We start from the raw sequence: 16,014 nt of genomic DNA on the forward strand, positions 1-16,014 counted from the left end.
CCCACTATCACACCCACCACGCACCACCAACACCCTGGGGTCCACGCACCTCCTTGGACGGCTTCCTGAGCACGTCCCCCACGCCGCCCCCGCTCCGCAGCCCGTGACTCAGCACCGTCACAATGCACATGAGCAGTGTCTCACACGTGTGCTCGTTATCCTGCTCCAGTTCATCCGCCGGCACGAGCTCTGAGCAGACAGAAGGGAACCTGGTTAGAGACCTGGGAAGAGACACCTGCACCCAGCACTGTGCTCTGGGAGCAGCGCCACGGAGGCAGACAGTGACCTGCACTGTGTCCTGAGAGACAGAAAGGGGCCCAGAGCAGAGCCACAGGGCAGACCCCCCACCCAGCACTGCGCTCCCGAATGCCATTCCCCTGATTCCAGAAGAGGAAACGGAGGCCGAGCAAGCAGGGCTCAGAGTCCTCCCTCAAAGGTCTTCAGCCTCGACGGGGCTGTGCTTGCTCACTAAGCCCACTGGGCAGCTGGCTGACTCCTGGCGACCGGTGTGAGCACAGCTTGTGTCACACCACGTCCTCAGTGACTGTTCAGAGGGGGATGGGTGGGCTTCCTCCCAGATGCCCCAGGCTGGACCCGAGTTTCTCAGTGACCAGATAAACATGTCACCTCCTGGTACCCCAGGGACTCCCGTGCGTGGTGTCTGCCCTCACTGCGGGCATGCCTGCACACTCCTTACCCACCACCTGCTGACCTGCCCGCCCCTGCCCCGACGGTGCCGGAGACTGCAGGAGGCTCTGGTATAGGAATAGTGGGCAATCCCCAGTTGCCCTGTGATGTTATCTAACTCACGGCCTCACTGGAGTTCTGGAAGCCTACCAGCTAGTGAGGTGCACTGCAAACCCCAAAGCAGACGGTTCAAATCTACCAGCTGTTACACGAAGAGGAAGATGGACACTGTCCTCTCGTAAGACTTAGAGCCTCTTAAAGCTCGCTGGGGGTCAGCAATGAGCAATCCTGACTCAACAGCCAGGAGGGAGTTCAACCACCGAAACGACCCCTAGCAGAAACGAGTTATTTGTCACAACCACGTCCACTTGTCCAGCGTTTCTGTCAATGAGGAGGTTTGAGCCTCTCATACTAAAAGCAAAATCCACTGCCATCAAATCGGTCCAACTGGTCGTGAGCCCCCAGTGTGCTAAGTCTTTATAGGCAGAGTCGGCCATCTTTCTCCCTGGAACGGCTGGTGGATTTGAACCGCCAATCCCTGAGTGAGCAACACAGCACTCTAGGCACTGTGCCAGGGTTCCTTCTGGCATTAGAGTAACAACTGTCCCAGCATCTCTGCAAATTCTCCTTGAGACACGCAGGGAGGGGGTCTCACTCTTCCCCCTGCTCTGCTCACACAGCACAGCCCCCACAAACACTGGCACGCAGGACCCACACAGCGGCTGGTCTTCCCTTCACGCCGCCCTCCGCTTCTCCAGGCCTTCCCCATGGCTGCTGGCTGGGCTCTGCAGCAGCAAACCCTCCTGCTCCCGGAGCATCCGTGCCACAGGCGCCCTGGGCAGCCCGGCTCTGTGCTGCAGGCCCTACCTTCCTTGGGCTCCGGTGAGGAGCAGTTCTCCCCAGACTCCACCCTGCACACGTCCGGGTAGAGGAACCCACTGGCCACACTCTCACCGGCATCTGGGAGAGAGATGGGAACTGGATGAGGAATCTGGCAGTATGTGGTTATAATGTTTGAAGCCACCACTTCATGGCTGATTCTGTACATAAATAACACCCCACAGCCCTGCACACAAGTGCTAAGCAGAGAGGCCATTTACACTTTCATTTGGCGATCAGGATAGCGAAAATGCCAATTTCTGTAGGCTAACGAAAGTATCACGCTTGAATAGCACCTCTCCCAATTTGAAGACAAACACGACTGAAGGTACAGACGGCAGCATGACTCTAACGAGTCTGTATGGGTCTCACCGTCAGCATGAATGGAAGTCTGAGATTAAACCAGGTTAAGAGAGAATCTTAGGAAGGCTAGTGCCAGTACCACTGAGGATCAGTATGGGTGGAGGAGTCACATGCCACGAACGGAGCTTCTGAGGGACAGAACACCGAGGCCACCTGGCCACCTGCCTCCTTGGTCCCACGTGCAGTCTGTTGTGGGACTTGAAGCACCCAGTGAAAAACCAGTAATATCTTCCTGCTGTTGTTAGGTGTCACCAAGTCAACCACGAGCCCTAGCCACTGACGAACAACAGAGCAGAACCCTGCCCGATCCCGTGCCATCATCACATCTCCCAGATGCTCGAGCTCATTCTCTGTGACAGGCCTGGGTCAACCCTGTTGAGAATCCTTTCTCTGACCTTCCACCATTCCTGGTGTGAGGTCTTTTTCCAAGGAGTGCCGCTCCTGACAAAATGTCCAAAGCACGAGTGACCAAGTCTCCCCATCCTGTCTCCATGAAGCACCCCGGCTCTACTTCCTACAAGACAGTCCACGGTATATCCAGTACTCTTCTCCAACATCACAACTTAAAGGCATTGAGTCTTCTTTTTTTCGTGGTTATCTATTGTCCAAATTTTAAATGCATAGCAAGTAAATGAAAAGACCACAACTTATATCAGATGCAACTTAAGTCTTTAAACTGACATCGTTACTCTTCAGCACTTAGAATAAGTCTTTCACAGCAGATTTTCCTAAAGCATCACATCTTTTAATTCCTTGACTACTGTTACCATGGATGCTGATTGGGGATCCAAGTAAAATGAAATCACTGACAGCCTCAATCTTTTCTTTTCTCCATGATGTTGTTAATTGGTCCAGTAGTAAATATTTTTATTTACTTGATGTTGAGATGTAATCCATTTTCTTATGCAGCAAGTATTTCAAGTCCTCTTTGCTTTTAGCAAGCAGAGTTGTCATCTCTACAAAAGACTTGTTAACAAGTCTTCCTCCAATCCTGATATCACATTCTTCTTCATAGAGGCCAGCTTCTTAAATGATTTGCGCATACAGACTGAATAGGTATGGAGAAAGGATAAACCCCTAACATACATCCTTCCTGATTTTGAATTATGAAGTGTTCCCTTGTTTTGTTTAGACAACCTATGCCTGGTCTAGGTATAGGTTTCCTAGGAGCACAATTAAGCATTATGAGATCTCCATTCCTCTCACTGTTAGCCGTAATTTGTTATGAAGCACTTGGTCAAATGCCATGTCCTATACAAAGAAATACACTTCTGACATGCTCTGCTTTCAGGCAGGTGCTACAGCCTCTTCTGAAGACAGCTTAAATTTCTGGCAGTTCCCTGGAGAGATACAGTGCTAGCCATTTAACAATATTTTCCAGCAAGATTTTACTTGTATATTATAGTAATGATAGTATTCAATAATTCCCAGATTCTGTTGGATCACCTTTTTTTTTAAATGTAAACAAATACGTGCCTCATCCAGATTTCCTGGCATAGACTAGTCAGCCTGTCCAGGGCTGCATCTGTTTGTTGATGGGTACTCCATCAATTCCTATTTTTTTGCCAATGCCTTCAATGCACTTGAACTCCTTCCTTACCTTCTTGGTCATCTGCTACTTCCTGACATGGTCCCGTGTTGACCAACTCTCTGGCACAGTGCCTCTCTGTATTCCTTCGATCGTCTCTTAATGCTTCTTCTTCATTTAGTATTCACAATTTTGCCACAGTCCTTTGTTATGAGCTTTTGCATTCCAGTCACCAATTACTAATCACGCACTTGGTTGCGTGTTCAATTCATTTCAGACTGTAAAAGTTGGCAGAATACCTCAGTTTATGAAACTTTCACTTTAATGGTTGGTGCGTATATTTGAATAATAGTCATATTATCTTAATTGTGTATCCTATCAACAGCTGTATGTGTGTGGATAGTGCCCTGTCACTCACTCATTCACAGCATTGTACGTACCTTAGGATACAGCTGGGAATGTTCTGACTAGGAAAACACCATTCTGCCTCACTGTGCCATTCCTAGCTTCATAGACCACATGATCGTCTCATTTACGGCGACCAACACCCATCCTTCTCAGCTCACGACGCCTAGGATCTCAATCTGCAGCAATTCCTTTCAATTTCTGACAACATCTTATTTTCGTAGATTCATTTCGTATGTTCCATGGTCTGATTACTAATCAATGTGCAGCCGTTTCTCCGCATTTTTAGTCAGAGTGACAACGTCTTTATTTTTTTAGTGCTGCTATAATCAGGAAATACTCATTTTGTCTTGTTTCTTGACTTCTTAATGTAGCAAAATACATAGAATAACTACACACACACCCTATCAGTTCAGCATTTTTTACACATAACAACCCTGCAAAATTGATTCTGTTTATCATGGGATGCCGCCCACCCACCAGTCTTCATTCACACATTCTCCTTGTCCTTTGAGGGAACTCTAAGTACTGATTCTCTCTTTCCCCTCAATTCCCACCGCCGGTGACCGGTAATCAGCTTAGACCTCGGCACATCTGCCTATTCTAGATGTCTGATCCAAATCAGTCCCTCCGTGACTGCCACGTGTCACTCAGATGCTTTCGAGGCTCACTCACCGTGCTGTGGCATGCTTCGGGACTTTAATTCTCTTTCTGGCAGGGACATTTTATCTAACAGCAGACTGTTTTCACCTTTTAGACAACTGTGAACCGTACTGCCATAAGCTCCCATTTGTAAGGAAATAGTCCTTATACTTTAAGTAAGAGCAAGTGACCCCAAACGTACCTGGGAGAGCTGTTTCATTGGGCAGCCGATCCACTTCAAGGATGAAATCGTCCTTGAAGAAGAGATAGCCCACTATGGAGAACAGGTAGACCAGGATCAGGGCCAGGACTGCTGTCAGGATGATGGAGCGTCCGTTGCGAGTGACACTTTTAATGACATTAAGCAGCGTTTCTTCTCTGTACACTAAATCAAAAAGCTTGGGGAACAAAAGGATAGAGCACAGTTTTTAGGTTCGATGTCTGTCAGTACCCTATCATACGATGAAAGCTTGTTTTCTAGAGCATTCACCCCCAGGCCACACGGATCTATTTCATCCCCACATTTCACGTCCTGTTTCAGTGAACACTGACCACTGAACTGGAAGAAGTGAGGGGCAGCAAGCAGGTGAGGAGAGCAGGAACTATCACAGCTTCCACTGCACCCGGAGCGTCCCGAGTCCTGGGCACGGAGAGAACGCAGGCCTGCACCAACGTGCAATTAACTGCCTCTGAAAACCCACCAGAGGGCCATCCCTGGGTTGGTTCCGACTCAGTGGTACACAACAAGACGACGTATTTTTATAAAAATATCATAGCACAGCATTGTTACAACAGTAAACGTCTTCCACCTGGAAACGATAAGCCTTTTCCCATCAAAACTCATCACCCAGAACTTTGCCGAGGAAGCTAGTCCACAGGAATGGAAGGCAGCGTCTCTCTGGTGGTCGAATCGACCAGAGACTCTGCAGAAGGAAGGGGCAGTGCCCCCAGTGCTCGCCGCTCAGGACCCAGCGGATGGGCAGCTACGAGGCAGTTTCCACCCGGCTGCATCTGCGCTGGCTGGCTCGCGGACTGGACCACCAGGCTTTTCTCACTAGTTCTACCTTAGTCTGGAAGCTCGCCTGGAGCCACTTCGGTGTCCTCTTAAGCGAAGCTCCAGGGCAGGGGTCAAAGGTGAGCGCTACCCCAGAGGCCCTCTCTCGACTGGAAAGCTCTCCTTCCCAGAAAGGCCAATTCCCTCTAGCTCCCCAGTGGGCTCTATCTGTGGAGTAACTTGAGCGGGTTTAGTATTTCTTCTGTGATTCTCAACAAAACCATATGTAGGACTTTTGACACCAAAAGACAACACATCACTGAAGTCACGTGCAAGCCAAAGTCCAAAACCCCCCACAGGAAACCAAGTTCAGGAGACGTGGCCCCAACCTAATGTGACCTTGAGACGCTCATGCAAAAGTGAACTGAGCTCAGATAAGATCAGGGGGAGCTCTGAGCTGCTCTTATCTCTGTGACAGGTGATAGACTGGAAGGCACAGACACAGCTGCAATGTGATCCTGAAGGGAGCGCTTTCTCACACGCTCAGATGAAAGTGAGGAGGGTCATGCCCAAGAATCTGGACTTGAGGCAGAAGAGTCGAGCTGCTCACCTCTTACACACAGTGTGACCTGCCACCAACTGTGTGACCGTGGGTGAACCACCTAACCTGACGAAGCCACTGTTTCATCTGTATGTGAGCGGCACAGAAGAGGGGAAGAACCAGAGACGAGGGGAAGAGCCGGCGGAAAGGAATGCACGAGGAGACTCTCTGTGTGACAATGACCTGCAACAAGAGGTGCACTGCCAAGCTGACTGTGGGAGGCGAAGGAGGAAACTCAACAGTGAATGAATAAAACAATACTTTTAAGAAAAGGTACTATGAGAAGTTATGGAGAGATGACACAGCGAAAACTAGGGGAGCAGGGGTGCTTGATACTCTCCAAATCCCTGCAGGGTGCAAAGGGCTACTGTGCTGAGCATTGACAGACAGACCCTCGCAAGAGGCACGGAACCCCGCTTCTGAAAACACAGCCATGAAAATCCTTCAGAGGGTAGCTTGACTCCAGCACCCAAGGGTGGCCCAAGTGGGGATGACTTGATGGAAACTGGTTGGTTCTTAGGCTTTGGGGTCTGTGAGGTCAGGAATGATATTTATCCTCTCACCATTATACCTCTTGCATCTCACACTGCCATCTCTAGACACCCTGACTGAGTAAAAGAGGCCCAAACAAACTGGAAAGAAAGTACATGCAAATGGTCCAGCTGTGGCCCAGTGTGAAACGGCCCTATCTCAGGGAGAAGATTCTCAGGAGACGGATCAGCCAGTGGACTCTGCTGGACTCACAGACAGGCACTCCACTAACCGACATTACTACATGAGACCAGAAAGCTCAGGAATACACACAGGGGCCACAGATTTCCGATTTAAGAGTGACCAAAATAGAGCACATAAGTTACGCACGACATTCACCAATATATTCTAAGATCTCTTTGCCTGAACGTGAATACATAGCTAGGCCTGCTTTCAAACAAGAGCAAAGAATCCATTCGTCTTAGTCTGCCAACCGCTGCCATTCGTGGAGTGAGTCAATCCTGGGACCAGAAGGGTTAATTCTGCACGACATTCTGGATGGGGGTTGACCACGAGGTGACCCTCACAGTGACAGTGGCTAGGGAGCACTGAGCCCCCGCTGGCTGTATACATGCACCCTGCAGAATCTCTACAACAGCCCAGGGGCTGGGGGTTGTTCTCTCAATTTTGTACATGAGGAGACCAAGGCTCAAAGCAGGCGTGTAACAGCCAAGAGCCCATGCCGCTCCACCTCCGAGAAGAACCTCCCTTCTCCCTGCTGTTCTCAGACCCCTTTAAGTCAGCACTGAGGAGTCCGTCCTTGTCGAGCCTCAAAACACGTCTGCATTTCTACTCTACCGTGGCTCTGCTTGCCGGTGTGCTCCCGGTTGTCTGGGTATGAGGAAACGGCTTTGTATCGCCCCCTCTACAGGAGAGTGGTCCTCGGAGCAGAGAGCAGAGTAAGGAGGTCTTCAGGTGAGAACCAGCCTAACACCCAGGGGGCAGAACGTAAGAAACCATGTTCTGGCTGTCAAGCTGTCAGCCATGTGCTTCAGATGTGAACACAGAGACTGCAACGAGGTGGCCGGGACTCAGCCATCGGGTGGGCTCACTGTCATGGTTGTGTGAAGGTGAACCAGTTCCTGCCCTCACAACCACTATGGCTTTTCCCCAAAATGAAGCCTGGGAGGACTGATGATATTCTCAAAAATCCCAAACATAAATAAAAATAAAGACGCAGGTGGAAGAAACACCCACCCCCAATCCATCCTGAGGACATCTTCCTTACAGAAAAGATCCACTGTATACAGCCTGTAGTGTGGTGGTGTGTCAGGAGCCTGTACACCGTACACGCAGTGGTGTGGTGGTGTCTGGAGCCTGGAGGGGCCCAGGGCGTGGTGATGCAGGCACGGTGATACACCAGCAACCTCTATGTGGCCCGTAGCATGGTAATGTGCCAGGAGTCTGTATACAGTACATGGTGTGGTGGTGTGTCAGGTGAGTGGATACAGAACACAGTGTGGGTGTGGTGATATACCTGCAGCCTGTGTGTGGCCGGTGCAACGTGGTGTGTCAGGTGTCTGTGTATGGTTCACGGCATGGTGGTGTGCCAAGAGCCTGTATACAGTACACAGTGTGTGTAGACACCAGCAGCCAGTGGCATGGTGGTATGTCAGGTGACTGGATCCGGTACACAGTATGCAGGAATTGGCATGACCGTGAGTCAGGCATCTGTATGTGGTCCGCAGCAGGTGTGGTGGCACGTCGGGCATCTGTGTGTGGCCTGTGGTGGCCCGCGGCATCAGGCGTCTATAGGCAGCAGGCGTGGTGGTGCGTATGGCTTCTGTATGCAGACCACAGCATCAGGCGTCTATAGGTGGCCCACGATGGACATGGTGTACCAGTAGTGCTGACAGCTGACTCAGCTCTGTACTGCTTCCCACTCGAAGCTCTCCCAGTGCACTTCAGGGAGAGGCTTTCCCAGACTTTCAGCAGCAGACAGGCACCGTAACCGCTGCCGTCAGCCGGGCTATGACCTTACAGAGCAGACACCAGCATCACCACCAGAAGGAAAGGTCTGCCATGAAGGAGAAGACTAGGGATGCTCTCCTCATATTCATCAAACAGCCAGGAACCGGGTACCCACCAGCAGACTGTAGAAGAATTCATGGACAAGGAGCCCCATGGCACAGATGAGCAGGTAGAGCAGGTGGTAGAGGAACTCCACGTCGAGGATCATGGCTCGGTAGCCTCGGGTGAAGGTCCCACAGTTGCCCACGAAGCTCATCAGGAAGATGATCTTATTGCAGACCTGAGAACAAGGACAGAGGTGAGGCCACATTGATGGCACCCTGCGTGGGCACTTCAGCAACCAGGCCAGCAACTCATGAGGGCTCAGAGATGTGACCAAACAAGAGCTGGCCAGGAGAGCAGTGTCCCTCCCCTCCAGGAACCCACCAGCCCCCCAAGAACCTCTGGGCTTGTACAAGTCATTGCATTACTTCGCTTTTCAAGCATATTACAAATTATACTGTAGGCAAATAACTTCATGGGCAACTAGGATCAAACAGCATTTGTATATGGCAAAAACAAAATTAACACCTACTGAGATTATGATTTTCAAAATGAGGTGTGAGTAATTTCTACATTTTTGTATGACTTAGTCAAACACAGAATTCACCTCAATCCACAAACTCTGTGATCAGCATGATTTAAAAACGTTTCCTAAGTTTGTTACATTATAAGCATTATAAAGTTGCAATTCAGTGAAAAGAAGCCAGGTCTTATCTTTAATTGCTTCTGATTTTACAGGGAAAATGATTATCATTATTGTTAAAGGTACGTTTTTCAAAGCAAGTCCCATCCCCACTGCCTGCAGTTATAAATTGGAGGCCTCATTTTGAGAGGCATTCATTTTCAGTCCTCGGTCTGGGTGGGCTCCATCCTGGTCTCAGAACACGGGATCCCCTGGCTGTCCCCAGCAGCTCTGCAATGGGCACATGGCCATCGGGGCCAGTGCAGTCCAGGGAGAGGCTTTCCCAGACCTTCAGCAGCAGACAGTTTGTTCCTTTCCCAGCGATCCTGACCACAGGGGGATGCACGCTGTGGGTCTGCTGGCGCCCATCGTTCCCCCCAGAACCCCCCTCCCCCCCAGGGAGCTGTACAGTGGAAGCACCGGCCGCCCAATCCTTGTCTGAGCCCTGTGGTTGGCGACACCTGAAACGAGGCCCAGTCACATGAACCACGGCCTTTTCTCCTTGGCTTCAGCTCGTGCTGATGAGGTTTCCTGGCAACAGAGAGCCCTACCTCACCTGCTGTGTAAAGGAGACCACTTTGACAGAAGCCCCATCCCCACCGGTCTGCTGGCAGAAACCCTGTATCCAGAGAGGCTGCAGAAGGGTCTGCTGAGGTACCTGGTAGCTGTCTCCTGCCACCCTAGCTGTCCTGGCCCGGGGTGCTGGGCAAGCCTGCCAGCTAATCTGGGGTCAGTGTAAGCAAACCCCTAAGCAATCAGGAAAATGAGGAAGCCAGCACCCCAGGACTCTGGCCCTCCTCCAGGGAGCAGAACCTGCAATCGCCAACCTCTCCAGGACTCTAAGCCTTGCTGGTGGAGGGTCATTCAGAGGCTGGAAGAACATGGACTCTCGACGCTGGGATGATTCCAGTTAAAAACAACAAAGCTAAATCCTCTGGCTGTCGTGGCCAGGCTTCAAACCCGCCCGAGCTTCTGTTGCCTTAATAACTGAGGCATGTCCTGCACTTGATGCCACGCTCCCTGCTCCCTTTCAGTCCAGCCCACGTTTTCTCCACCGCTGGGCCAGCCAGCATCCCCGGTGCCTGATCTGAGCCCTCAGTACCTCATCCTAAGGAGTCAGCTCAAGGCATCTCTGACCTGGCTCCCAGCCCCACTGCTCGGCTGAAGATGCCCCAGATGGTGCTACGGCTTCTGCAAGGCCAAGTCCAGCAGTCTCCCTCCCGTCTGCTTCACACGTGACCTCTGCACGGACTCCACGGACCATCTTCCTTCGCACTCTCCCATCTCAGACATCCCACCGTGACCTGCTGCGCAGCGCCCTCCGTCTGCCTCCTGTCAACAGCACTGTGTGTGCTGCTTCTCCTTCCCTCTAAATAATTATCAGCCCACAACCACACAAATGTTATTATAAATGACAACCACCTCCCAGCTGGTCTGTGAAAGATGGCGGCATGATCTCAGGCCAGAGAAAGAACTGCCCATCCAGAACTCAACACCTCGACCGCTCTGCTGTCCTGCCTTCCTCAGCCCTTCTCCCTCACTGCAGGCAATGCCTGCGTCCCCTCCCCGACCCTGGCTTCTCGTCAGCACGAGGGCCAGGTGTTTCCAGTAACACAGCAAGTATTAGTACTTGCTATCCTTAGTCCACCAAATTGATTATTTAAATGAATTTTTACCCTTTAAGACTTGACCCTGTTGGCTACACTCCTTCCCAGTGATCCTTAACAGGACAGCTGGATCCCCTCTGCCTTCCTTAGCAGCCAGTCAAACATAACACCTTCTTCCATGAAGGAATCAAAGTCTCCACCAAGACTTTCCTTTTGACAGGCATAAAAGCGCAGCCCACCGCAGCTGTGTGTCACCATTTCCTTTGTAAGACTGTCGACTGAACTCTCTAGTCTATTTTGACACTGTGACCAAGACTCAGGCGCAGTGTATCTACATGAAACCACCACTGCTGTCAGGTGCTGTCAACCAGCCCCGTCAGTCACTCCGTGTACAGCACACACTGAGGGCACCTGGCATGGCCCCTTCCTCACAATCGCTGGGTGCCCAGTGCTGTGAGGTGCCGTCAAACGGCCCCGTCACAGTCACTGTGTACAGTGCGCCTGATGCTGCCTGCCTCCTCGTCAATCTCTGGGCGCTTGGACCTGGCGTTGCCGTCCTGGACTGCCCTTCTCATCGAGGGCCCTCCTCTTTCTCTCTGACACACTTTAGCCGGCATGCTGTCTTCTCGCTCCGAGGTCTGTGGGAAGAAGTCGCACCAGACTCGCGTCGAAGTGTTCTCACTGCACATCACCCAACAGATCTGTTTTCAGCGCTGGAGTCTCTTAAATGGTTCTCCTGCCCCCACCTCCTGTTACCCACCTGCCATGTCAGTAACTAAAGAATTTTCTCAAGACTATTTTTTTTTTTTTTGCTGAGTGAAATATCTCGGTCACAAAAGGACAAACATGGCTGTTATAAAACAGGGCTGACGCGGGAGGCTGGGAGGACACTGCACTGGAACAGACGGCAGGAAGAAGTGTTGGAAGGGAATATATGGTAAGACATTATGTGTACAGCCACAGTCTAGAACAAGGGGTGCGCCGCAGAGTGGGCTGGGAGCGGGGAGGGAGGGAGAAAAAGTCTGCAACAATGAATGAACAAGAACCCAACCTCTCTGTAAACATTTGTTAAAATCACAATTAAAAATTAAATCAACACAGAGAATTTTTTTACACGGCATTACTTTGCTCAAAAGATGTCAGTCATTTCCCATGACTGGGAATAGTTTTTAATGCATATTCCACACAGCACTATTCTATATTTTAAAATTATGGTCAAATACATTTGGGAAGCCCTTTCCTGGGGATTCTAACCGCCGATTCACACCTGCAGGTCTCTCAGAAGCTCTGCAGGGAGAATCCTGCCTAATCCTGTGTGATCCGAGGTTCCCCACGTTGATGTGACTGTGGGACCTTCTAGCCAGGGACAGCTGAAGGTACTCTGGAGATGCCAGTCTTTATCCTAGGATCGTTGAGTCCCTTGTCCTAGAATCTTCTGGTCACTGGGACAGGATCTGAATCCACCGGACCTCGGCATGAACCACAGGTGAGGGTTCCCCGACACTGCATCAGCTCCTGACAGCATCCTGGGCCCAGCCTTCAATCACAGACTTCAGTTCCGTCTCCTCTCCGAGCCGCTCTGTGTGAAGCCCTGCTGCCCCACTACGCACCGTCTGAATGTCCCCGTGGGCCGCTGACTGCTGCACCGAGTCACTACGCACCTTGGTTTGCAGGATCATTTCCATTTGTACAGTGACCTCAGTGTTCTCGTATGTTCAGGGCAGACACCTCTGCACAGCATTTTCAGTCCTGCCAAGCCTGAGACACGCACCCTTCCTTCAGCAGGACGCCTCCCCAGTTGTGGGCTCCCCTCAGCTTCCTCTACTTCTGACTTGTCCTATCCAAGCAGCTGGCCTGTCCCTCACCTGGACTGAGCACGCTTTTCCAAACGTCACTCCTGCCTTCTCCAGTCGCTTTCTCTGGGTCTCCGCTCATGTCCTGCTTCACCTGCTCTGAGTAAGGCCTCTCCCCTCACCTCTCTGTCCTGTTCTGCATCTTCAGACTGACACACGCAGGGGCCCTGCAGAATGGAGGGCCTTCCCCAAGGCTGTGCACCCTCCGAGATGCAGCCTGCCTCACTGTGCTCCCAGGGGGCTGCGGTACGTGTGACCTGCTTGCTGACCTGCAGGTCAGCAGCCCAGCCTTGACTCCATGGGTCACCAGGGCTGCCTGGACAGGGCTGCTGTGAGGTGGACCTGACAGCAGTGGTTTGACTGGGTTCTTCACCGCAAGGGAGGGCCGTGGTCACCTGTGATGATGGCACTGTCAGTCCAACCAGCCTTTGAAGAGGGTCAACTGCTACCCATCTTCCCATCTCCCTTTGAGATAGAGACACCATCAAGATGAGACAGTCACTGTTGAGAGAAGGCAGCGAGGGGCTCCTGGCACCACGAGGAGCATGTACCTCCTTCTCTCTTGCTATTTGACGAGTTGACCCAAAAAGGACAAAGCACAAGCCAATACCTCAGTGAGCAGAAAGGAAGGTTTTTATACTCACGTTGAAAGCTCCCAGGAGGAACAGCGTGGGCTGCAGCCCAACAGAAAAGATGAGTCGGAGGATCGTGGATGCGATCAAGGCTCGGATGCCGTGGGGCTTGGGGAGAGCGATGACGATGGCCAGGGAAATGAGCATGGCTGTCCACAGCAGGCCCGACAGGTGGGGCTCCAGGGTCCCTGCAACGACAGGACGGGGGCAGGGCCGACCATGGAGGCCTGAATGCACCTGCTTCAGTCACCACCCTGGCCTCACCTGTCACAACGCTCACATCTCTAGTTCCCAGCCCTACAAACGAATGGATAAGCAAAGCGTATTGAAAAATGGGAGTATTATTCATTCAAAAAGAGACATGAAGGCCTGATACATACATTATTGTAGGACTTGAAAAAATTGTGCTGAGTGAAGTCAGTCAGACTAAAAGGACAAACGTCATACAAGCTTTCTCACAGGAAACATCTAGACGAGGTAAATGGATAGAGATCAAGTTCAGGAAGGGTTACCAGGAGCCAGCTAGAGGCAGGCGGACAGGAAGCCAACGCTTAGGGACATGATGCCCTGGCAAGGTGACAGAAACACCTGGGACTCATTAGGGGTGATGGTGGAACAACACGGTGAGCACACTTGGTGTTACTGAACTGCACACGTGAAGATCGTTAGCATGACAAATGTGTCACCTTGTCATTTACCACAACTAATAAGAAATCTGACTGGTTTCCTGTACCTGAAGCAAGGATTCTGAAGCTTTGTCTGACATACTTTGGACATGCTGTAAGGAGGGACCAGTCCTTGGAGAGGGATGCCATGCTTGGGAGGGTGGAGGGACAGTGCAGGAGAGGAAGACCCTCGATGAGGTGGATTGATTCAGTGACTGGGGTCATGGGGGTAGGTGCGTTGGAGACAGTGAGGTTGGCACAGGATAGAGCAGGGTGTAGGGCTGTTGTACGTAGGGTCGCTATGAGTTGCAAGTGACTCAATGGCTCATAACAACAACAACAAATCACCACAGCAGGCATGGCCAGCAGTCTGGTCTGGGGCTCTGCCTTCCTCTCTGCTGCAGCTCTCAGCTTAAATACGACCTATTACTTCTGGTGACTTAGTAACAAGAAGCTGCACCTGAAAGCACATGGTTCGAGGCCACCAGCTGCTTCTCCTTCCATGTGATTACCTGCCTCTGAAAACCGGCAGGAGGGTCAGCCGTGGTCGGTTCTGACTCGATGGTTCACAATAATCTCTCCAGGAAGCCTCCGGGGCTGTCTTCTTGCTCACGAGCCATGCCTCATGCTCCTGTCCCCTGCATCCCCTGGACTCTGTCACCCTGGTGCGGGCTAGCTGTTCTCACATCGACCTGAACCCCCCGGGCAGTCCCTACACAGTGCAGTCAGCCCATGTGCTCCAGTGAGGACTGTGGGTGGCTGACCCTCTGAATCAGACCCCCACGCCTCTCTATTAGGTCCACGATGGTCTAAGAGCATCACTGGGACTGTTTCCCATCATAGAGGTGTGCAGGCCTCTACTGACAGGCTGGTGGTGCTGTGTGTGAGGCACTGTGTGTGAGGAATGGCACAGGGGCCTTTGCAGGGAGGGTGACAATTCTGCCTGTGAACGAGCAGCCCCTGATCAGCCCGGGGCCACGCTCTCCGGTGGTCAGCTGACCTCTCTCTCACTCGTCTCCACCTTCTTTGAGGGAGGATCTCACACTCTTCTGGGCGCCCATTAAATGCCTGTTCAACAAACAAGACTCAGTCGTGGACGTCACTCTTGTGGAAGGTGAGTCACAGGCCTGACCTCTTAATTCCTACACAAAGGAAAACCGCAGGTCCTTGGTCAGCGTCGGATTCTTCAAGAGATGGACAGCAGCTCCCATGTCAGAGCTTCATCCCACAACTAGACTATCCTCGTAGCCAAAGAGCTTAGACCAGTGTTTGTCATCTCTCGCTACTGCAAGTTCTATTTAGGGTGTCCCACGAGACGCTCGGTTATATAACATAAGCCAACATGGCTAAAAATACAGCTCTGTAAAACACTCGTTAAAAAACACACTCCCATTTCAAATGCTGTCACATTCTGAGTCTCCTTCAGAAGTAAAGAAGCAGCACTCCATGATTAAGGCCACTTCCAGAAAGGAGTCCCACTTCTTCACAAGTTCTCAGCTTACAGCTCCATCCAGGAGAGAGACAGAAAGGTATTTTCAAGAGTCTCAGAGGGTACAGCTTGTCCACAGATTTGCTGGCTGTCCCAGTTTATTTAGTCCAAACATGCCAAGATTCAGTTTCTCTCTAAAAAGTGTTTCCTTAACTCTAACTACTTACTCTTCCCCTTTGAGTTCCTCCCAGGAGACCTCTTCACGAATGGGCTCAAGGAGACAGGAGCCTTTCAATTTCAGGAAAGTGTTGGGCAGGTGAATTCTCTGTGCACGTAACACCAGTCAGACATGGGATCAGGCTTCTCTGAAAATCCGCTAGACAGTCAGTTCTGACTCAATGATATATAACCACTCCATAAAATAAAAAAGGGGGGAGGGAAGAATTGCCTCAGCTTTATCAAGGTTCATTTTGAAGGAGCACTAGTGGTCTAGTTGCAAGAAG

The 16,014-nt window shown here is 51.2% G+C and overlaps 1 protein-coding gene across 3 annotated transcripts in view; it reads right to left on the reverse strand.

Annotated features, from left to right (window-relative positions):
* The window catches only part of ITPR1 (inositol 1,4,5-trisphosphate receptor, type 1), a 321,128-nt gene that overhangs the window by 29,068 nt on the left and 276,046 nt on the right, over positions 1-16,014 (reverse strand). For all 3 annotated transcript variants that reach the window (XM_006897081.1, XM_006897079.1, XM_006897080.1), the window contains 5 exons: positions 13,430-13,605; positions 8,717-8,881; positions 4,707-4,902; positions 1,555-1,647; positions 50-189 (listed from right to left, as the gene is read on the reverse strand). In XM_006897081.1, coding sequence (XP_006897143.1) covers positions 50-189; positions 1,555-1,647; positions 4,707-4,902; positions 8,717-8,881; positions 13,430-13,605 — 770 coding nt within the window. The remainder of the gene's footprint in view (positions 1-49; positions 190-1,554; positions 1,648-4,706; positions 4,903-8,716; positions 8,882-13,429; positions 13,606-16,014) is intronic.

This window comes from Elephantulus edwardii, unplaced genomic scaffold, assembly GCF_000299155.1.
Source record: "Elephantulus edwardii isolate Elephantulus edwardi_28Jun2011 unplaced genomic scaffold, EleEdw1.0 scaffold00200, whole genome shotgun sequence".
NCBI classification, from domain to species: domain Eukaryota; kingdom Metazoa; phylum Chordata; class Mammalia; order Macroscelidea; family Macroscelididae; genus Elephantulus; species Elephantulus edwardii.